General features: G+C 43.7%; 1 protein-coding gene across 1 annotated transcript; it reads left to right on the forward strand.

Moving 5' to 3' along the window:
* Window positions 1-602: 602 nt before the first annotated feature.
* Window positions 603-22525, forward strand: ache (acetylcholinesterase (Yt blood group)). The gene is made up of 9 exons (XM_079295219.1): window positions 603-714; window positions 14610-15135; window positions 15989-16212; window positions 16321-16581; window positions 17517-17739; window positions 17982-18215; window positions 19116-19308; window positions 20553-20731; window positions 21947-22525. The coding sequence occupies exons 2-9, from the start codon at window positions 14703-14705 to the stop codon at window positions 22066-22068; spliced, it is 1869 nt and encodes a 622-aa protein (XP_079151345.1). The 5' UTR covers window positions 603-714; window positions 14610-14702; the 3' UTR covers window positions 22069-22525.
* Window positions 22526-24343: the final 1818 nt, after the last annotated feature.

Raw genomic sequence — 24343 nt, forward strand, 5'->3', positions numbered from 1 at the left:
AAAGTGGCATTATCAGAGCCTGTACACCCACATATTAACATTACTGACTGGGTTGTATTGTTTTCATAACCTGCTTGCACATCATAATTGTGATTATTAAGTGAATTCATTAATAGAAAACTGTTTCATGGGGGATAATTGTGGTGGCAGTTGTTATGCATTTGTTTTTTCAGAACTGCACGTGAAACACGCAGCATTTATTTCATTTTGATTTCATTGACTGACCTTTTGAGCTGTTTTGTGGTCTGCCAGCTGACATTTGTACTTCATGCCTTATAACTATTCTACGGGGGACACAATGTGTCTTTCTTTATGTATCACACTCAGTGGATAACAGTGGAGACACTGGCTGTCACGCCCCATAGCTTGGGGTTATTTGGCACCACCGGCATGTTACAGTAGATCCTCGCGTTCTCGCGAGAGGAGCCGTCCCTGCTATGTTTACTAGCAGTATTTATTAGCAGCAGTCTCCCCCTGCCGTCACTGCTTTACGGTCAGACCGAGCGAATGTTCAGTAAACGCTCTGCTGCTGGGAGGAGGTATTACCGACATTTCGTCTTTGACAGCCGGCCGGAGACTCCTCTCCCACGGAAACATTTCCATACGGCTGCAGACCACGGTCCGGTGTCGCTGTTCGCTGCCCAAGCAGAGCAATAAAGGGAAGAAATAATCGAGCAAGCCGTCGGCTCGGGTCCGCTCCCCAGTGGTAGTCAGGTAGGACAGAGACTATACTGCCTGCCCTTCATTGCATTTCAGCTGTCAGTCTGTATTTGCTTTCATCCATGTCTTACACCGCGAGAGCTGCAAACCAATGTAGCTCGTGCAGAAAGGTTTACCTCGTGCATGACTGATGTGATGCCCTTTAATCGTTGCTACATCATCGGTAGCCATGGCTACTAGTCATTTATCCTGCTCCACAGAACCAGTAGCAGGTCCAGTAGCAGGTCCAGTAGCAGGACCATGTCCAGTTCCAGGTCCAGTACCAGGTCCAGTACCAGGTCCAGTACCAGGTCCAGTACCAGGTCCGACTGTGTACGTGCGCTTCTCTCGACATGGGCAGAGCGCCACGCCAAATCCTATTTAATACTGTATACCCCCATTTAAATGCCCCCTTGCTTATCAGCAAATCTACGTAGCTAATGGAATATAGCGGGACATCAACTCCGAATCAACAGGAGTGGTGCGTCCTGTCTGCGCACAGACACACTCTCTTGACGCGGCGCTCTTCATGCTGTACAGCCCACGAGCCTGTAGGAATAGCCGGTGAACGTCTTGCAAAATTGCATTTAGTTACACCTACACGCGCAGGTGTTTCCCGACAAATGGACATTTATTTATTTGTCGATATAATATTTGTTAATAGAGTGGACGAGGCAAGAGAAATCGACGTGCGACGCGCCACAATGGCGAGACGCGTGCGGCTGCTGTGTGTTGTGTTGGTGTCTTCTCTCGTTCACTCTGTCTGTCTCACACGCGCGCACACACGCAGTATCAGATATGCTCATGTTGTGGGTTTGCAGAGGGCTCAGACTGAACCCACCCTAGAGATGCTGTAACCACAGATGTTTATAATACTGGGGCCTTTCTAATACATTTCTTGCAATATTTTGTATTTCTAAAGGGTTCACATTGTCTAACTCAACATCATCTCCCGGTATTTGACATTATAAAATGTGTACGTGTCTTTAATTCAACCAAAGGCAATACTGTTACTTGATAACTGTAATATCTACTGACAGAGGCGTTTGTTGGACAGCCTGTACACATTGCATATAGTGACAGCAATTATCCCATTACCTGTATTCGGTTTGAACTCTCAGACACTCAAACAGCTCAGTTTTCGGTGGCCGATCAGATCTCCACCTGTGCTGCATATTGCATAACAGTCGGGGCTTTCGGGGATGCTGCACATTGGCTGGAGTCGACGGATAGGTGAGCCAAAGATAAGCTAAGTTGATGATGTGCTTGTGTGGTTGAAACAAAGTGGTCCTCCTCTCCTCCCTCTCTGCCGCTGCGGTTCACTGTAGCCTGAAATTTATCGCCTCTGTAAGTCATAACAGTTAATGCAGTCTTGGCAGCTGGCAGTGCACATTTCCTCATCTGCATTCTTCAGTTGAGCGACTGCCAAAGTGTAATCAATGCTGCAGGTTTTACTCATTTATTAAAAGTTGCATCTGCAACTTCTGTACAGGGGATAAGTGAATTCTGACTCAGCGTTTTTTTGCTCTCTGGGGATAGTGCTTGGTTCTGTGTTGCGCTGCTTTGCTAGTTTGACAAGCTTAGATTATTAAAGGATGAGGCTGGTGGGGTTCTAAATATTTCTTATTCCCAAGAAAGCCTAAAAAATGCCAAAAGCCAACAATGCGTTAGTCCGTCTCTCAATACTTTCTGACTTCCCTACCATATATGTGACCCTCAGACCCAAGCCCATTGGTTCCCTACTGAAGATGTTAATCTTAAAGAAGTGTCAGTCATTTCCAAAAACAGATGGCAACTCTAATTTTCAGCAAATTGGACTCAAACAAGAGGAAAAAGTGAATTTTTTGAGGACTATTTTAAGCAGAGGATGAATCCACAATCTATGCTCTAGTGAGTATTTCTGGCAGCAGGATATGTTGTCCATTTGTCAATCATTTTATTTTAGACAGATGGAGAGTAAATGCGTAGTATTGCTGCTTTTATCGATGGGTCATCAAATCTCTCTTATTTTGGTCTGTTCGGATCTACCGTGTTTCGCATCACGTCTCTTCCTTTCTGAAAATGTATTCTTGAACTTATGTGTGTTTTGGAATGAGTCTAAAATTCGAAAACCCGTGGAGACGCAAAAAAACAGATTCACCCCACTCCAGTAACTAGTTTTCTTATCACCCTTTAAAGGGACAGTGTTACGGTTTTGACGCTAGGGGTGAGGTTGCAGATTGCAACCAACAGAATGACCCGGCGCTCACTCCTCCCTTTCCAAGACTGCAGTAATGTGAGCCGCCAAGTGCAAAAACCGTGGTAAAGCCGTTCGCCTCACTCAGAGGCCATACTTACCCCTAGTATAAAAGAAGTGGACGCAGTCGTTGTGACGGCAACCATTGGTTTGTGGACTGCTGTTTTGAAGCCTTGAGTTTGGAGAATTGGCCGTTGACATCTTGGCTTTTTGCAACCAGTTAACGTAAGTAACCATATTTGGACGGCAAAGGAGTGATGTAGAGAAAACGCTAAAGGCTGTCACTAGAGCCAGTGTTTGGTTTGTCCGCTCTGGGCTACTGTAGGAACATGGCGGTGAAACATGGTAGACTTTGTGAATAGAGGACCCGCTCCCCATTTAGATATGATGGGCTAATTCTAAGCTAACGAAAACACATTGATTCTTAGTGTCAGATGATTACACACAAAGGAAAGCATAGTTATGAATATAATATTCCATTTCTGCTAGTAGGTCCCATGAAATGCTACAGCTACATGGACAAGATGTCAAAGTTAAGTCTCAACACTGTTCAGTGTGTGGATGATGTTTATATGGTAGCTGGTGGAAAAACTTGGCATACGAGCATTCGATAGTTTCCACACTGTGCTGCTGCAGGGGCTGTGTTTGATGTGCAGCTTGACTTGTAACCTGCACAGCCTGTGGGCGGGTTAAGTGTCAGGACAGAAAGCAGTGAACAGTTTCATGTTGGAGTGGGTAGAGAAAAGATACGTTTCTACTGTAGCTGTACGTTAACGATCGGCCTTCATCTGGAGCCAGACGGCCTTTAAATCATAAAAAGGGTGTGAAGTTTCTTCCGTCAGCCTGTGATGACAACGCACTTATTTTAGTTTATTCTGATTAAATCCCACAAACACCGTCCTGCTGCCACAAATACTCACCAGAGCACCAAATGTGGATTAATCCGCTGCTGAAAATAGTCCCCAACAAATGCCCTACTTCCTCCTGTTGGAGTAACGTTTGTTAAAAAACTACAGCGACCAGCTGTTTAATGATACTACGGTGTTTTTTATTTTTTTTAATTAAATTATATATTTATGATCTGGCATATATATCTATGAGCCTCAGACAGGGAGGGGAAGTTGTTGAGTATTTCTTTTTTTTCATGGAATTGACATTAAGAAAATGATATTCCAGACATTTGCTTTATGAGAGGTTTGCGCATAAGGAATAAAATAAATAATTAAGTTTAGTCTTGTGAAATAAAGATAAATACTTCCACTTTTATTCTATTAAAATTGGATAAATAACTCACTCAAGAACCAAAATATTGAAAATGAGTAACTTTGGGTTTACTGTGTGTGTGTGTGTGTGTGTGTGTGTGTGTGTGTGTGTGTGTGTGTGTGTGTGTGTGTGTGTGTGTGTGTGTGTGTGTGTGTGTGTGTGTGTGTGTGTGTTGGTAAGTGGCAGGGCTTATAAATTGCCTGATCAATAATGGAAGAAGTTAGCTTAGCTGTCATGGTTTTGGCTCCTGGATTCGTGAAAGATGATTACACTAGAAATGCTCCAGAAAGGAGCCAAGTGTTCTGTTTACTGTCCTCTGACATTTTGCAGACCATTGTACACACTGTTGATAGTTATTGACGAGGACAAATAAAGCTTGGTCTAACGGTCAGTTCCCAAACAGATTTTTAGCTTAGCTTGTTTGCTAATGGGACCATAGCATCACACAGTTAATCAAAAATGCGTTTCTACACAATCAACCCCGACCTCAGTCATAACCGTTGAGTCGTAACTTTGTGGACCAGTTTTCACTCTGAAAGAATAAATAAGGTGAAAGTTAAAATATTTTTTCTCCATTTTGGATTCGGGCTCACAGTCCTGTCATAGTCCAGCACTGTCAAGATGGCTCGGACACAGACACGCAGGTCAAAGTTCACCAAAGTTGAACTTTACGCCAAAAAATTTGATTTCTTTGGTCCCTGTGTGCGGATACAATTTATGACAAGATACCATTGGAATGAATCGAAATCACAGAAAAATGTTTCCATTATCAATGCCAGTGTGACCAGGTCTTTACTGTGAAACGCCCAACAGTTGAGTTAACAGGATTTAGGTTTACACTATTCCTTGAGGCTGCAGCAATTCATTTTTCTCCCCTGGGGGGCAGAACACCTGTAAAACAGGCTGACAAGCCACATTATCGGGTCGTGAAGTTGTTGTAGCTAATGTGTTTGCATTCATAACAATAACTTTGACATAAGATGCATAGTTTAAGATGATGAAGCCGTGTTCCAGTCTGGTGATAAAGATAGGGCCATGTTGCAATGCAGATAATTAAAGCACATAAGGGCGGGCAGTGTGAATAATAATATCTTAAATCTTCTATCACGGCATATGACATTTTATATTGAAATATTGATACCAGGGCTGTGTATTGGCAACAATCTGGCGATACGATACATATCATTATCATGATTGTAAATTCAATATAGTGCGATAATGTAAGCAACGCTGTACATTACAATTTTTTACATTTTAGGAAAACTCACCACCATATGCATAAAATCTGATTTCTCTTAAAAATTTTAAATTTAAAAACTTTTTTGTGCATATCAGTACAGTGTGTTAGATCCTGGGGTACTTCTGGCCCGATACGGGGCTACTTACTGACTCAGCTCTCTATTAAAAGATTGTCGAGCTGGTGTTCTTGCGAGGGAACTCGCCTGGCTCTTCTAACTGCCGTTACTCCCGACATCTACCCTGCTTCCTCCGGTCTGAGTGCACTCGGTCGAGGGGCCACCCTGACCCCGGGCGCTCCCACCAGTCGCGTCGGTTATGGCAGCTTCCCTCTTCTGGATCCGTGCTCTGGATCCGGCTAGGATCTCTTCTTTCTAAAACCGTAAGGGATTGTTAAGTGGATTCGGTCTTCTAGGATAACCTTACAGAACTCAGTTGTTAGACATACAATGGATTTAACTTTTTACTGCCACGAGGAACGTTTACTACCTAAGCAAATAAATACACTTGAGAATTTTACTTTAAATGCAGATTAGATATTTATTGCAGGTTATATTTAGTTAGTTAGCAAGGGTTAAGCTACAGCTCACATAAAATATTACTACACTTGATTCGTTACTTTAATTTTCTTCTTAGATTATACTCATTAGTTTTAGATGCCGAGACGGTTCGGTGGAACTGGATTGTCGATGTGATAAAAAATCCTTTTGGGGTTTTTAGGAGCGAAGGTTCGACCAGACCCCCCAGGCTCCTCCTGCGCGGCAAACAAAGTCCGTTCAGCGATCCTCAAGGCTCAGTACAAAGTCTTTAAGGCGGCTGTGTCCATCCGTTGTCCAGTTGTTAAAGTCAAGCAGCGGGGAGAGGTGATTCTCCGTCTTTCAATTTTTGTCCACGAACGGCGGTCTTCTTTCCGTGAACAGAGACGAAGTCCTCCGACGCTGCTGTCCAACAAGGTCCAGTGTTTCTCCATGGATGGCTCGGTCGGCGTCCCATCGTGAAATCCCGTCTTGCTGTTTGCAAGTTACTTCTTTTATAACACTTTTGGGCTGCCTCTCGCGTCTCTCCCCCCTCTTCCTCAACACGGCCTCCCTCAGCCCGTGATTAACATGACATCATTGATTTGGTGCCTGTGCTTCGAAAAGTACCTACATTTTGTGTGTGTATGCATGAGGAAATCTACCCAACTTCCCTGTCTGGGCGCTTACTTAATCAAGCTCTGCGCGTGTCTGGGTGTTCAACATCTGTTGCACTTCCCCTTTTCCTACACTCACACATTTCTATCACAGATTAGTTATCATAATCACAGTTACAGTTGTTATAATCAGTTACAGTTGTTATAATCAGTTTACTTAGTACACATTTGCTTATAAAATGATTATTGATCTCATCCTTCATCATTATTGTGCCTTGTGTCTTTTCTTCTCAACCACCATTATTTCCCCATCCCTTGAAGCCAACACGCTGCTTACTTCCTCTTTCTCCGTACTTTCTACACTCAGACTGCACTATACTCAGATACACATGTTATTATTATCAGGTTTACATTTGTTAAATCACTCTACATTTGTTATGTAATACACGCTTGCTTTAAAATGATTATTAGATTTCATCCGTTAAACTATAATTATAAGCTCTATGTCCCTTTAGCCTAATTTACATACCGAACATGTATTCCCTCATTTAAAGCAGCTTCCCTGGGATCTCAACTATTTTGACAAGTGGAATCTATGTTTGCATTATATCATAGTCCCTAAATTATTTAGCTGAAAGGTGAACTAAATACCTGTCAAATCAAGGAACTTTATAAAATCAACAATCCTGAAACTGCTTTAACGCTGCCATAAAACAATCCTTCTTATTTGATATTATATATTTAAATGTATATCTTATCCCATATAAACCCAAATAGTACATGATCTATATTCTTTGGCATGTTTATGGGAGACAGAGAGAGGCCTTTGATACAATGACGTGTGTGTTTGATGATTGTACGTCAATTGCATAACAATACCGTTGTGAAACATTTCCTGATTTTTATGATATAATGCAGCCGCGTACAACGCCAGCAACTATGGTCAGTGCTAAAACATGTCATCTTTATGAGTGTCAAAAAGCTGAACATTATGGGCATCGTTAAAGTAGACTTGATGGCACAGTCACTGATCACCTGAGCCGTTCATCTTTCCCATTTTGTTCTTGGAGTTTTGCCTTTTGTCTGTTCCCTGTGATTTGAATGCTGTTTCTATATATAGATGTATAGTTTGTACGACACACTCTTCTTCAGTGGACCTCTAGAATGAAGCTGGCTGATCAACAATCCGTGCTGCGTTCACACGTCTTCTAATAAAACCTGACATTAAACCGACACATTGTCAGTCAGTGTGCTATTTCTAGAAACGGGCTGATTTTCAAATTCATTGATAAATATTTTATGTCTTCCACACACTGACATTGACTTATCTGTCTAGTGTTTGAGACACACAGTCCCCAGTGAAACCAATCCTCCTATGAACTTCATACAGAAATTCCTCGGTCTAATTTGAGGAGTGACACACTTTCTCCCACCCTGGTCCCCTCCACTCAGTGTCTCCCTCTGCCCCCCTCTCTTATTTCCTCACCATCTGGGACTCCTCCCCTTCATCTGCTCCCTCCTCTTTTCTCAAGGATCACCGTCAGACGGTAACACAAATTAAAGTAGGGCTGGTGACATCGGCGCATTTAAAGGAGTCGTTTAAAGGAGAAATACCCTTATTAGCTTTCCTCAGCTATGTCCGAAATCACTCCCTATTAACAACATAGTGCGCTGTATTTAATTTCTGCCATTTTATTTGAGTGTCCGGGTGATATATCCACGATCCTTTTGAAAATTCCACAATGGAATGAAGAAAGTGGTGTACATGGCATGCTCACTACAGAGTACAGAGCTGGAGTCAGGATGGGGTTAGCCTAGCTTAGCATAAAGACTGGAAGCAGTAGGAAACGGCCAATCTGGCTCTAACCAAAGTTCAACAGTACACCTCTAAGGTCCTGTCTAGGTTTTTGCAAAAAAACGTAGGTACCAAAACTCTTTCCATATGGACTCACGGACACTTCGGAGACAATCACACCATCGCCTCATTCCAAGCGTGCCCACAACAACAATGGCAGACTACCGGTTTGTTTACTTACCCTCAAAACATGTGAGTCACATTTCGGTTGCTCCGTACCACCTTGGGCACGCTCAGAATCTTCTTCGCTGGTATTTTGACGTATCAACGTCGTAGCCTTTAGTGTGCACGGACATAGATTGTACCACTGAGGTCATGTGGACAGATTTTATTTTAAAACGGAGGGGAAAAGTATCCGTTTGCACAAATATCTATATGTGTAAACGGGGCCTGAAGCTCATTAATTATTAAGACGTATCTCGTTTGTGCACAAACACAAATGTAAATGCAGCATTTAGTAGTTTTGAGGGGAGGTTATGTGCTTCATGTTGAAGAAACTGTGAGGTGCAATGACATGCAGCCTCCTGAAGTCTTGTCGTCACAGAACACTTTTGTTCGTCATGAAATAGTCCCAGTGTGTATTTCACCCCTAACACCACACATGATCGTCTATTTACACATCCAGCAGACAGAGCAACATTAGCAGTGTCGGCCTGTCTGTCTGTTTCTACTTAAAACAGCCGCCTGCTGGAAATAACGTTGATGAGAGTGGAGTTTGCAGGCTGTTAAACCGCAATAAATGAACTTACAGATGATCTAGAGTAGAGCTGAGAGAAACTGCAGAGCGGGTGATAATCCTCTGTGGGTTCTGCTCACACATACACGTTTGATCCGTTAATTCAAATATTGATTGGGGGTGTTTGTGAACATTAGACAATCCTGTGGAGCTTCATTCCACAGGAGACTTGACTCATACATTGTGATGCAGTGCCAGTTGACTATTGCCAAAGTGTTGTTGATTCAACTTAAAGTTTAATGTCTCATGTTTGTAGAACACATGAATGAAACAGCTGGATATAATCATCCAGACATCCCGAGCTTGAGGAAGTGCTCACTGTTAGACGTCAACGTCTGTATGCTCCCACCTTAAAACTTTTCACTATTTGGCATAAAGGACCTTGTCACGCCAAACAAACTGTGCTGAGCCGCAGGTACGGCATGAAGGTGCTCTAAATAAGAAGAACTTCACTGGCTCATCACCAGGTCCATCCCTCCCTCTCCAGCATCCTTATTCTCTACTTCCCAGCAGCCTCACGCTCCCTCCTCTCTTTTGCCTCCTCCCTGTTGTTCCCGCCACGCAGCTGTCACTGCTATAAATAATTGCGATGCGTATAACCCTCCCCCCCCTCAACCCCCCCATAAACATCTTTCCTTCTTCCATTCCTGCATTCCCTCCCCCTCTCTTACATGTGGCCTCCGTTGATTTCCAGCAACATCGACCCAGTGTCTGTGATGTCACCCATTGGCTTTTAAAGATGATTTAGGAATAATTAATCTTGGAAAAATCCAAGATGGCGATTGAAAAACCGGCGAACTCGAGGCTGACATCACAACGACTACGTCCACTTCTTATATTCAGTCTATGGGTTGTAGCAGCGTGTATGAACTCTGCCATTCATTGTGCGCACGGCCATTAAAAAGGCTGTGTGCACAATGAATCCAACGTAAGTCCTTGCGTAACACAACGGGGCGTGTTTCTGTTCAAATAAATGTTTTGCTACGTTGTGTGGGTGCTGAACTTGCCCCAGTTTTCACTCCTATTAAACAGCAGCATGATTATAAATACAGCCACCAAGGGTTGATGATGCCAATTACTAGAAGTCAGGACTTATGTGATGCAGTGCCAGTTGTGAAAAGCTTTTAATGTGAGCAGCAGTAACAGTGAAACAAATGAGAAAAACAAAACGTAAGGCTGCTGTCTATTCGATGAACAGGAACTCGGGATTTGAAACAAACCTCCAAACCACTAATGTTGTGCTCCGATGCACTCCCCCCCCCTTGTAGTGAAATGCATACGATGGTGCCCACAGCTAAAGTGTGTTGGACTGAAAACCAGTGGCAAAGGGCATCTGAGTCCACATAACCAGTTTGTCCAGTTCTACAGCATACGTGTGTCCTCTAGCAGTGTTTGTGTCACTGTGAGCATTTGCAGCTGCATGGGTAAAGTATAGTGTAGTAGTTGTTCACTGTGTCATGCACATACAGTACTAGTGCATAGACTTACACAAAACCACATTTCCGCCACGCACCAGAAGTGTAATCTGAAAAAGGATGCACACAAGCCTTTTACAGTTCACATTACACGTCTGCAGCGTTCTGCCTCAATACTGGACCAATTTCAGAAACTGTTGTCCCCTCTTACCAAAGTTACTTAAGATGAACTCATGTGTTCATGGTCCTGGCTCAGAGTTAGCTTTAAATGATATACATCAGCTCTGCTGGGTTTGAATCTGACCACCACACACCACCATCCTGCAATCAACTCTCACAAACACACTGTCGGCCCTCGTTTGCTCAACAATGCCCGGAGACAGTTGTCTCCCACCTGTCAGGTTGGAGGCTCCTGTTTATGTTTGGCAATGTATGGTCGTCATCGTGACGGGATTAGCTTGGAGGTGCTGTAAGGGATACGGGGCAGCTGTGTGTGTATCAATACTATTTCTGAACACACTCCCTCTCGGTTGTATAGAGAATCTATTCTGGTGATGTCACCTTTCTCTGTTCCTCACACACATTCAAACAAACACACGGGGTGATAGTATTGTGAATGGACAGAGTAAGTACAGCTAAAGAGGAGGTTGTCTTTGCTGAGTTACACAGGGAAGCTCTCACTGCTCATGTAAAAATGAAATCAGGCCTGGCCACTCCATCATGTTCTCTTACCTAAACAAATGTCTCACAATATTAACATCACTGTGCGTCCACAGCAAACATTATACGGATAATGTATTCACTCCATCATCTAACTAGGCATCTGTGTTGTCAAAGTCTAGCTTGTATAGAGTTAGATGAAGACCAGAACTTATTTTTGAATTTTTTGAATTTTTAGCTGGGATCCAATTTTGTTATTTGGGAGGATACCACCAACTAACTACAGATGGTTATTTTCATATCTCAAGGACAATTGACATTGACAGATTATTGACCCAATACATTCGAATCGGATTCAAGTGTGAGGTCTTCATGATGGTTCAGACTTAGCAACAATGTGGATATTTGTAGAAATGTCGCTGCAGATGAATTGTATCCTCTTGAGTAATTAATGAGGGCATATAGAAACCTCAGTGAGGATTAGCGGAAAGCATAATACTCAACAGCATAGATGTCAGTCCATCATTGACCCCAGGAGGAAACTGGAGCCCACGGCTGTTTCTTTAATTACTTTTTATTAGGTGCAAGGACAGCAGAGCGCTGTAGTCTACTCCTGGGCGCAACAACCCTGTCATCTACACTGATTTGTGCTTCTATCTATGAAGCTATCATTGTAAACTGAATATCCTGCATCACTTTTTATTATGGGACTGGAGGAATCTTCTTTTTGGTTAAAGTTCTTGATAACTTTGTCTGTTTTGAACATTCTATTTGAGAAACTTACCCAATGTGAGGTACTGATTTGACATGTTCCCTTTGACTAAATATGTATGGGATAATGCCCAATTTATTTGCTGGAGTTAAGCGTCCTTTGGCTGGACGGGTTGGCCTCCCCGTCATCCATTATTATCGACTATTGACAGCTCAAAGTGCTTTATTCCTCTTATACCATGGTCACCTGCTAAGGAAAATAAGAATCTCCAACATTATTTACTATTTTCTTACGTTTTGCATTCTAAATTCTAAAGTTTTTCACAAGCCATACTCCATTTACCTGGTAAAACCGCAGGGTTTGTGAATACCTGGAACAATCATACGATCCCATAAGGTTCTTATGCAATGGTAACGTTGTGCACTACTTCAGTAATAAGGACGAACCTTAGATACGACTTATTTGTACTCCATTCAGCTCATAGAACCCTTTGGCTCAGCTACAAGCGAGAAAAGCTAACCTCACGCTAGCTAGCATGAAGCTCACGTTATGCTAGCAAGATTCCATTTGACAGTAAGTTTCACAACAAGACTAGCTAGCTAACCGGTTATCCAGCCATGTGATTGTACCCACATCAATAACAAGAGCTTCGTGAATAATCGAGAGGTCATCTATACTGCAGCCAATCAGAATTGAGTATTTAACCAAAATAGGAATGAACAAAGTTGAAGACAAAGCCAATAAAATAAAACATCTCTCAGCATCGTCAAACTGTAATTTTGATACAGTCTGGTTATTAAGTTTCTTACTAGGAGGAGATTCATATCTGGTAAGGGCCCCGTTAATCCATCAGACGGTATGGCATTTACTAGGGTTTTACTCTGATGCCTTTTTATAGTCCCCTCATGACCACACACCTGTCTCAGCCTTTGTTGTTGAGTACTGAGGGGCTTTTAACACGTCGGCCTGCTGAAAGAAAATAACTTTCCCTCCTTCACAGTGGAAACTTGGTAATAGATATTTCAGCAGTATATGGGTACATGGGATTCATTACTGCATATAGCTGCTTCTCCAAAAGTGGACACAAAGTGGTAAACCCAGCAAGACTCTTATCATATGCTTTTAATGTGACAAACATATTTCTAGACAACATGGGCTCTCCAGTAAATCCTGCAAATACAGTTACGAATTCTTAACCATAAACTTGGAAAGCTGTTCAATCCAAAATGTGAGTAAACCGTTTTTGGAATCTGTGGAGTCGATTTAGAACAGTAAAAGATACGAATCACAACTCTGCAGCTGCTCTTTATTCTCAAATGATATGAGAAAAAAGGGCATTTGTACTAGTGGTGTAACGATATAGCATAGCAAGTGTTTTGAAATACACACTGTGCAATGGAGATGAAAATTACATCACGATATCAAATAATCTGATCATCCAGGGCTATGTGAGCAGAGGGAGCAGAGCAACATTCTCAACATTGGTGTGCTCATTACTCCAAGGTAGCTCCACATTTCACTGAGCAAACTGCATTCAGATACAACATCACAAGGTTTGTTTCAATTTGACGGTTGGAGTGGTTGAGCAGTCGTTGTTTTGTGAAAATTAGAAGTCCTTATAGAAAGCTATAAAGTGGTTCTTCTTAGTGAAGACGTTTAGCTTATGGTGTTGCCCCACCACAGTAAGGACAAGTGGCTTTTACAGTCTTTTATGGAGGACCTTTACAACATTTAAAAATAATTTAGGAACAGAAACCAATTGGAGATTGGTGTGAGTGGAGCTGATTGAAATGACAATGACTCAGTAATCTCAGACTACATTTCAATCAATGCGTTTTTTGCCTCTTTTGCGCTCCACTCGGACTGTTTGCCTGCATGCAACCAAAGCCCGCTCAAACGTGATTGGTCAATACAAGTCGGACTGCAAATACAAAAATAGAACACTTAAATATAACCCAAAATCTGCATTTATATGCCAGTACCTGAACGTAAACAGAAGCACTGGGATTCTACTGTAGCACTGACGTGGTCATCTGTGCTGTAGAGCAGCTGCTGTGTTGTGTTGAATATTTAATGAGTCTCTTCTGGGAAGCCACAGCCCACCTACACAGCTACGCTCACTGATAACCTGCATCAGGGTGTGTTGAGATTTGACTTATATTGAGAGTCTGAGCTGTTGTATTATTATATATATAATACTGTTTTGAGTGTGAACATTCCCTCTTGAACTTAGAAATAGTTGTGTTACAAAATCATCTTAACTCCAGGTCCACCACACATATGGTCTTCATCAGCAGTTGGAGGTAGCTGATTCTTTATCACCTGTACTTGATGGAACTTCTAGGACTTTGTTTCAAGACATGTGAACACCTAGTATCGGGTTTCCTGCAGCGTTTTATCGTGGAGGCCCCACATCACCTGAAATTAAATGTTGCAAGGTCAGAAAAAGAGTCTTTACAAAGTGGGACAAGCTGGTTTGATTCGGAGCAAAGATGATGTGATTCCATGTTGGGTTTAAGAGATCTTGGAGACCTTGATGACTCGTCCTACTTCCTCTGTCCTATCATCTCTTTCCTCATCTGATTTCTACCTCCCTCTGTTCTCCATCACTCTCCTTTACAGTAATCACATTACTCTCTCTCTCTCTTTCTTTGTGTGTCTGTAGAGCTGAGGGGAAATAGAGCAGAACCAGCCTTCCCTGATTGGAGAGGGAATCACAACCACAGCTCCAGCCGCGCAGACTATCTTCGCCTTCGTCATGCAGACCTCCATCCTTCTCCTCCTCTCCCAAATCCTCCTCCTGTCTCTCCTCATCCCCACCTGCTCCTCCCAGAGCGAGGCAGACCTCATCGTTCAGACGCGTATGGGTCGAGTCCGAGGCACCCGCATGCCGGTGCCAGACCGAAGCTTCGTCACCTCCTTCCTGGGCATCCCCTTTGCAGAGCCGCCGGTAGGGAAGCGGCGTTTCCGTCGCGCTGAGCCCAAGCGTCCGTGGACAGGGGTGTACGAGGCCAACTCCTACCCCAACGCCTGCTACCAGGCCGTGGACACGACGTTCCCCGGCTTCCAGGGCAGCGAGATGTGGAACCCCAACAGAGAGATGAGCGAGGACTGCCTGTACCTCAATGTCTGGGTGCCCTCCTCGCCCAGACCACACAATCTCACCGTCATGGTGTGGATCTACGGCGGAGGTATTTGGTCACGACTTATTCAGAATGAGACACAATATAAATTAGGCTAGACATGAGTCATTCTTCCTGTGGAGACATTAGGGCAGCAGTACACCAGGTATTCAAAGAAGTCATTTTCACTCTATGCAGAGTGGAGTCACATGACCTCTTTAGATTGCTGAACTCTTTGGAGTTTGACCCAATGTGGAACCAGACTAGGCTGCTCTCTAGCCACTGTTCATAATGAGATCTGTAGTGTGTGTGTGCACATGAGTGAGTTTGTGCGTATGCATCTCTGTCTGTCCACGTCTAATCTTGCATACTGCTGCAACAAATTGCATGATATTTTGCGTTCTCATTTATGGCTGCATGCTCAAAGACCTCTTGTGGTTGCAAAGTCTCACACCTTCTCAAAAGACCTGCTCACTCACTACTCTTAACCGGCTTCCTGCCGGTAGCAGTTGCTAGCGAGTAACTGGGGGAAAACTGTTTTTGCTCTGTTATATTGTTTTGGACGGTGTGTTTGGCTATCAGCTGATGGAACTACGAGCACACACACAGCTGGCTGGATGGCCGCTGCTCTGTGGCCAGAGATACAGTTATCTGCATCGTCTTGGCCAATGATTTTGCAACTACTGGACAAATCTCTGGTTGTAGAGTAAACATACAGAAAAGTGAGATAATTCAACCCAGACTATGAAAGTGTGCCTTAAACTGATACCCTTTCAACTGTTATCCTTATAGATTTAAAGATATTGGACTCCTCTAGACATTAGACCTCTCATTCTCCTGTGTATTAAATGTGTATTAAAGTTCCTGTCTGTTTGTGGGAGATTGTGATACATTAGGTTAATGTGATATTTAACATTTCCAGGGTTCTACAGTGGTGCCTCTTCTCTGGACGTGTATGATGGCCGCTACCTAGCTCACAGTGAGACGGTTATTGTGGTCTCCATGAACTACCGGATCGGTGCCTTTGGCTTCCTCGCTCTGCATGGTTCCTCTGAGGCTCCCGGCAACGTGGGTCTGCTGGACCAGAGGATGGCGCTGCAGTGGGTCCAAGACAACATCCAGTTATTTGGTGGAAACCCCAAACAGGTTAGTTTCTCATAGTTGTATTTGTCTCTCCTGTTCTGTCTACACAAAGAATCAAGTGCGAGCTTATTTTGACTCCGATCTCTCTGTTTGCCATCTTTGACCAATCAGGTGACTATCTTTGGTGAGAGCGCTGGTGGAGCTTCAGTAGGATTCCACCTCTTGTCTCCGGACAGCCGGCCCATCTTCACCAGGGCCATCCTTCAGAGTGGGGTCCCCAACTGTCCCTGGGCCTCGGTCAGCCCTGCTGAGGGGCGCAGACGGGCCACGTTGTTGGGCGAACTGCTCGGCTGCAACAGAGGCAACGACACTGAGATGGTGGACTGTCTGCGCGGTAAACACCCACAGGAGCTCATCAACCAGGAGTGGCAGGTAATGCAGTCAGTCAACAGTCAGTGAAGTTCACTTCATCCTCTTTTAGGCCTTGATACTCTGGCGTCAACACTCCCTGAGTATAAATGAACTAGAGCACCAAATGTGGATTAATCCGCCGTTGGAAATAGTCCCCACCAAATGCACAATTTCCTCCTGTTAGAGTAATGTTTCTTAAAAACTACAGTTACCTACAGATTTATATCTTCAGTAGTCACAGACAGAATAGGTAAGTCGGACGGACTAATACATTATTGGTTTGGGTCTTTTCAATAATATTTCTATATTGTGATATCGATATATATATATTGTGATATAGATACCAATACCAGCCAGGATTCAAGAACCTTCACCACATACGTCCAAATCAGATATTGCCATAAACCAGTCCTGATCAAGAATCTACTGTCGCTACTGTAGACTGGTGGATAAATAGTTCTGAGCCCCACAACACCTAATTTATTAGGTGTGCAATAAATACATATGTAAGGACATTAACCCGCCCCCAGCCGTCAACGACCCGACGTCAATGTGAAAGCGTGAAAACCCTTTTCATGCTTGTTCCTGCAATGTGTTACTGCTTTCATTCACACACAGCCGCACCGGCATTTTCCTTGAAATGTTACTAGGTCTTGAGGTGGCAAATTGGGGCGGCACAGATTCCCCTGATTATCCATCCCAGCTCCCGTTCACACATTACACCATGCAGATTGATTTATCTGCACCCACGGCACATACCAGATGTGCTGTGGTGCAGCAGGTCCACCAGACTACACCGCATAATGGAAGAGATAAGCAAATTGTCGTGCTGACCTGAATGCAGGAGTTTTTTAAAGGTGTTATTTCACCAAATCTGTCACGGGACCTTTGGTCTTTTATGGGTTTGCATGTCATTTCAAACGGTACATTTGAGCTTGTCATCCTGTCCGGACCAGGTCCTGCCGTGGTCGGCCCTCTTCCGGTTTCCGTTTGTCCCCGTCGTGGACGGCGAGGTTGTACCCGACACTCCCGAGGCCATGCTCAACTCGGGCAATTTCAAAGACACTCAGATCCTGCTCGGGGTCAACCAGGACGAGGGCTCCTACTTCCTGCTGTACGGAGCTCCAGGCTTCAGCAAGGACAACGAAAGCCTGATCTCCAGAGAGGACTTCCTGGAAGGTGAAGCTCACAATGGAAAGAAAGGATAGAGACACAAAGAATACTGCAAAATTATTTTCTACACTGTTAATATGATTGCAGAATTTGACAGCTCTCCATAATCATTCTGTTAACACGACTGATCAGAAAGAATTGTAAAAATCGCCAACAAAATTCCAGCCATGATTCTACAGCCCCAGTTACACTTCTAAAACAATAAAAAAATGAAATGCACCTAAAAACCTAAAACCTCACTGTGCCAGGTGTCAAGCTGAGCGTGCCACACGCTAACGATATTGGCCTGGAAGCGGTGGTGCTGCAGTACACCGACTGGATGGACGAGAACAACGGGGCGAAAAACCGCGACGCCTTGGACGACGTCGTGGGCGACCACAACGTCGTCTGCCCGCTGGCCCACTTCGCTCGCTCCTACGCCCAGCACAGCGCCCTCAAGGCCAACATGGGAGGGGTGGTGAACAGCGCAGCGAACTCACAAGGTAAGACGTGTGTTTGCGTGATTCCTTTTCACACAGCTCTGATGCATCAGCGGAGCTCATGTGTCACTGCAGTTTGCCACTCTTTTCCTCACAAAGCCGGACTAAAGCAGACAGGATTTTTTTTTCTTCTACAATAAGCGCCCACTTATTTGATTAATTAATTTGACACACATGTCCAGTTCCATCTGATCTACAAAAAAGCCTCTTGGACCATATAACTCTGCCGGTGGCGTTGGCTGTGCTCACCGAGTCTGTACGTAGTCACAGATTGCCCTTAGTCTTGGGTCAGTCACAGTGGTCAGGTGTTCTACCATTGTGTATTCTCTGTTTAGGGCAAGATAGCGTTCCAATTTGTTTTTTTTTGTTTTTTGATTGATTCTCGCCAATGTGTAAAGTAGCTTCCTTTTTGTCTTCTCATCGTTTGGTTTGGTCTAATGGGGTTTCTGTTTGAGGCTCGGCTTGTGGTTGAGTCCTAGAACCAGAGAGCATCTCTCTAGAGTCCCTCTATAGTGGAGGGCTTTGTGGTGGAGCGTGTCAGGGTCACTTTCTTCTCAGGTGGTTTTGGAATTTTGATGATTAGAGGGGTATCGTCCTAAGTCTGCTCTGCGTGCTTTATTTGGTGTTTTTCATTGGTTACGAAGAATGGATTTGCAAAAAGTCTGCATGAAGAGATTTGGTGTTTGTCCCGTTTTGTAAAATCTTGGTCGGGGATGGACCACAGACCTAGCAACCATAAAGGTTCTAAAACAGTCCAATATGAAGATCCTATGTTGTTCATGGCTCCCTCACTCTCTCTATCTCCACATTCCTTTCCAGACAATAATGCAGCGAGTTATCCACCAAACAGAACCAGTGCTGTCGACACAATTTAACCGTCTTTTTCTCCTCCCGCTCCTCAAGGAGGGGTCTACCTCTACCTGTTCGACCACCGAGCATCCAACCTGGCCTGGCCGGAGTGGATGGGCGTGATCCACGGCTACGAGATCGAGTTCGTCTTGGGCCTGCCACTGGAGAAGAGATTCAACTACACCTTAGAGGAGGAGAGACTGAGCCAACGCATAATGAGATACTGGGCCAACTTTGCACGAACTGGGTGAGGCGTCACAGACTGCCGTGTACTTGTCAATCACAACGGACAGCAGAGAGAGACAAGTACACCACAGAGGATGGACTGCAATTAGGTTGTTTAGCTGCAGAGTAGATGAGGTGATCAGTAGAAGTTTCTACGGTCTGGTTTCTGCAAAGGAAACCTCAGACATTATGGAAGCAGCCACTCAATTCAAGTAGCCCAGATGATTTATTTCTCAGCCAAATCATCCAGATAGAGGAATCCCACGGTATTTACAGCAGTGATGGGAACGCCATTGGAATTGGTTGGTCGGTTAAACACTTTGGTCCAGATTGAAATATCAAAATAATTATTGGATGGATTTCCATGAAATTTGGCACAGATGTCCATGGCACCCAGATGATGAATTCAAATGACTTCGGTGTTCCCTTCATTTTTCCTCTAGCACCACTAGCTCTCCAACACCATTTGTTTTTATTTTTTATTTTATTTAATTACCAAAAAACCTGAAAAGCTCATGAACTCTCAGCTCAACTTTGGTTTTTGTGCTAATTATCGAACTAAGATGATGAGCACATCTGCCTGTTCAACACGCATGTTAAGATTCTCATTGTGGACATGTCAGCATCTGAAAAAACATAAATCATTTTTGCGTTCAGAAACAGCAGATGTAACAGTTATTGAGCACCTGATCTAGCTTTGATTTTATTGTCATATGAATTGTAACAATAAGAAAGTAGTTGCTGTTGTGAAAGACACACAGCACCACGATGGCTGGGAGAGAGAGATGCTGTGCATTAGCAGAGAAGTAGCAACAAACAAATTAAAGTTTTGCCGACGTCCGCACAAAACCTACACGTACGTCTTGCGTACCCTCGGATGCGGAAGCTATCATTTTGGCTTTACACCTGACCGTACTGTTACTGGGTGTGAATATTTAGTAACAAATAATCTCTAAGAAATAGTTTGTTAGTTTGAATTTATTGATGAGTAAAACTCCACTTAGTAAACACTTACATTAGAACTAGGCTAAGTTTGAACTTCTGAACAGCTGTTGCTGTAATATCAAGGTGATGTGCATCCAGACAGTCAACTAAACTACACAATAAATGAATGAAGTATTTGCCAGTACTGACCTTGCTTGGCTGTTGAATTAACTGCCTTTGTCTTAGCTGAATGACCTAAGGAACTGGAAACTGAGTGTAGATTTCTTTATCCATTTTTAATCCCTCCTTGTTTTGGCTGCGTCTCTTGTCCTCGTCCTTCAGAAATCCCAATGTGAACCATGACGGACTGGTGGACAGCAAGAAGCGCTGGCCTCTGTTCACCGTCAGCGAGCAGAAACACGTAGGACTCAACACTGAACCAATGAAGGTCCACAAAGGTATGAGGAACCAGATGTGCGCTTTCTGGAACCGCTTCCTGCCACGCCTCCTCAACATCACTGGTAAATAGTGCTTCTAAACACTGCTTCTACTCAACACACGACATCTGTACTGAATACAGGTCTTCACTGTTATTACGGTAACACATTATAGGCCTGAATGTGTCACTAAAAGGTGCTTAAGAAATCCCATTGTATTTATTCATTTTCAACATATATGCATAACATGAACAAATCATTTGGACAGAATCCCTTATCTAGTTATTATAGAACAAGAAATGCACAGATTTGGACATTTTATTTGATAAATACAGCATAGTGTACACCTCCACAGGCAGTAGCCTTTATTTAACTTTGGTGTTATGCTATTGACTCATATCTCTTCCCTTCTCCCTGGTATCTGGCCTCAGACCGGTCCATGTAACCTAAGACCCACCCTCTTGGGGTTTGGCAATCAAACTAAACGCAAAAGAAAACCCGTGAAATAAGCAACAAACTGGTAATAAGACCTTAAAAGCCTTTACAGAGTATTTTACCTGTAGGCAAAAGACTACCTTTTTTTCCCTTTTTTCCATTTTTTTCCCTTTTAAGGTATGAACGGAAGGACTGTATCTGGTCCGCGCTGCCTTTATGAAAAGAGTAATGTTTGCCGTCTTGGTTTGGACCAGGCAGCTACTTCAACTTGCATTCTCTCTAATGTCCACCAGGGGGCGACTCCTCTGGTTGTATAGAAGTCTATGAGAAAATGACTCTACTTCTCTCTTGATTTATTACCTCAGTAAACATTGTGATTGACAGGTTGCTACCAGAGACGTATACGGTGTTTCTACGTCAATCTCACGGAGTCCAAACATGGTCACTTTTGTTCACTGGTTGCCAAAAATGAATATGGCGACCAAAAATGCCAAACTCGAGGCTTCAAAACTACAGTTCACAAACCTATGGATAAGGTCACGACGACTACGTCCACTTCTTCTTTACAGTCTATAGTTCGGACGAAGGAGACTCCGTGTTGTTGTATCACGATTATAGGTGTAGCAACGTGATTGGTTGATGCCTTTAATCGCGTTGCAAAAGTAAAAAGTGTTGTTTTACCGCCGCGTAATGTTCACGCTCTTTGTGAAAGTATTCATGACAAAGACAACAGTTGTAAAAAATGTATTGGCCTGCGAATTAATCGCAGGAAAAAGAATGCCACTGGTGTGTAAAGGCCTTTAGGCGCCGAAGCTGAACTGCTAACCACTGATTCTCTGTGTGTCTCTGTGTCTCTCCTCTCAGACAACATAGACGAGGCAGAGCGTCAGTGGAAGGTGGAGTTCCACCGCTGGTCCTCCTACATGATGCACTGGAAGAGTCAGTTTGACCACTACAGCAAGCAGGAGCGCTGCACTGACCTCTAAGAGCCTCAGCAGAGAGAGATGAGAGAATGCCGGGGAGGGGGAGGCAGAGAGAACAAGCTGTGGCCATTTTCCTCCATAGCCCGTCCATGAAGTCTAACTTCATTCAAACTTTTTCTTTTTTTTCTGTTTTTAAGTCCACACACAAACACAGGCACTGTTGATCTTTAGTTGTGTTATTTATACTATTTATTTCTAAGTTGTTGTCTTTCTGAGTTTGTGTGTGTCTGTGGAAATGAAGGGCTATGGAGGGAAGTTGTCATCGATATGGAGGAATATTAGAAATGTCAAAGATGTGTCATTACCTCGGGTGTGTGTGTGTGTGTGTGTGTATGCCTGCGTGCGAGCATATGTGTGTGTGTTTAACTCAAATCTCAACAGGCCCATGACACTGCACCGCTGCTGGTTTACCGTTGACGCACTTGTCTTTGTGATGATCTCATAAATGCTTATTTTGTTTTCTGGACGATTCCTTCTTTCCAGCATATCAGGTTTTTTTTTTGGTTTTTTTTTGGGGGGGGGGGGGGCGGGACTTTTTCTCTCGAGGCATTTGTAGTCTTGTTCTTGTCATGACCACTATTCCCATTACCTGAGGTGTTCTGCTTCACTTTGTCATGTGTATTTCTCGTGTGATAAAGCCATAAGCTGGGTTACATCCAAGTGTTTCTGTGTGGAAAGGCTCCATGGAAACATGAGACTCCCTACATTTCTCTCTTTGCTGGGAAAACCACTTCATGCTAGTTTGTTGTGACACAACGGTTTATGGATGATATCCTTCCATCCATACTTTAGATGGGTTTGACACTCAGCCCAATGGATTGGTGCCTCATTTACAATTCCAAAGTTCACTTTAAATCAGCTTGACAGTTGACAATGCTTGACAAGTTCCTTCCTCAGCATTTTAGTGGCATACCTGTCTTATTTGCATATCAGTAGAGTGGAGGGGGTGAGCAGAGGAACTGAAAATGTCTACTAATATTGTACAAAAACAGTCAAAATGTGATACAAATGTTGCTGCAGATGCATCACAAATGCTCAGGCAGCTCCACCCTCCAGTTAAAGGCAGGCAGTGTAACTTGCATAACAGCGGCCTCTGTGGTCTCAAGGATCGTAACCGGAGTGGTCAGATTGTAAAACCCTCTGAGGCAGATTTGTGATTTGTTATTTTGAGTTATACAAAATATATTGATTAGAATTGAATTAAACCTAGAGCAGTGGTTCCCCAAACTTTTTCAATAATGTACCCCCTTTGGAATTTTTCGTAAGAAAGAAGATGCGACAGTTAATATGAATATTGAATATAAAATGTGGTTTATCATTTACAATTGTTTTTTGTATTAACTTATTATCATAATATAAATTGGTTTTAGGAATTATGCATGATTGATATTCTTTATCATTGATACTTTTTTCGCCGAAGTTATACTTTGCGCGTCCGCGAGCGCACCAGGGTCCGTAAATGTCGTCCTCAGAGGCTGTACGCGGAGGCTGTACGCGGACGTCTGCATTCTACAAGTGCTAGCGCGGACACTAAAAACAGAACTACTACACATCCGTGGTGTCCGCTGCTGTCCGTGTACGCCTCCGTTTGGGAGTCTAACCGAAGCTTTAGAAGATTAATGGATTATCTAAATAGTTGCCAATGTATTGTTTGTATTCATTTTCAACAACACTTTGGGATACCTTGGATTCTAGCAAGCTTCCCTTCAGACTCATTCTTCCGTCAAAAAGTGAACCCTTTAAATGTACAGTACATGTTTTTGTGTGCGTCTTTCAATCCAAATGTTTTTGGTGAGATGTAAGCAGGCCCGTAGCTAACATTGAGGTCACTGATGTCATGTCATCAGTATTGGGGGGGGGGGGGGGGGGTTGGACCCATGATGGCAGCCCCTCTAAAATCTTGGCTCCAGCCATGTTCAGGAACCATTACTGGATAACCGCACTGAATGGTGTGTGTGCGCTGTCTCTTGCGAGGCGTGTGTCATCCACTCGGTGTCGTGTGCAGCTGTGTTTCATGAACATCTCTCCCTCCCTGCTCGTTACTGCCCGCTGCTTCGTCTCTCTGCCGGCTACCTTTCCACTTCTTTTGTCCTTCCATCTCATTCCCTTCTTATTCCACCTCGCATCTTCCCTCTTCCACTTCTTTCATTCAATTTTTTCCACCAACTACTCACCACTCCCATCCTCCAGCTCCTCTGCCCCCCCCCCTTGCATCTGTTCCTCTCCCTCCATCACTGCTCCTGCTGCCCTGCTTTCCGCCCTCTCAGCCTTCCTCCTG

The sequence above is a fragment of the Melanostigma gelatinosum genome (assembly GCF_949748355.1).
Source record: "Melanostigma gelatinosum genome assembly, chromosome: 23".
Lineage (NCBI taxonomy): Eukaryota > Metazoa > Chordata > Actinopteri > Perciformes > Zoarcidae > Melanostigma > Melanostigma gelatinosum.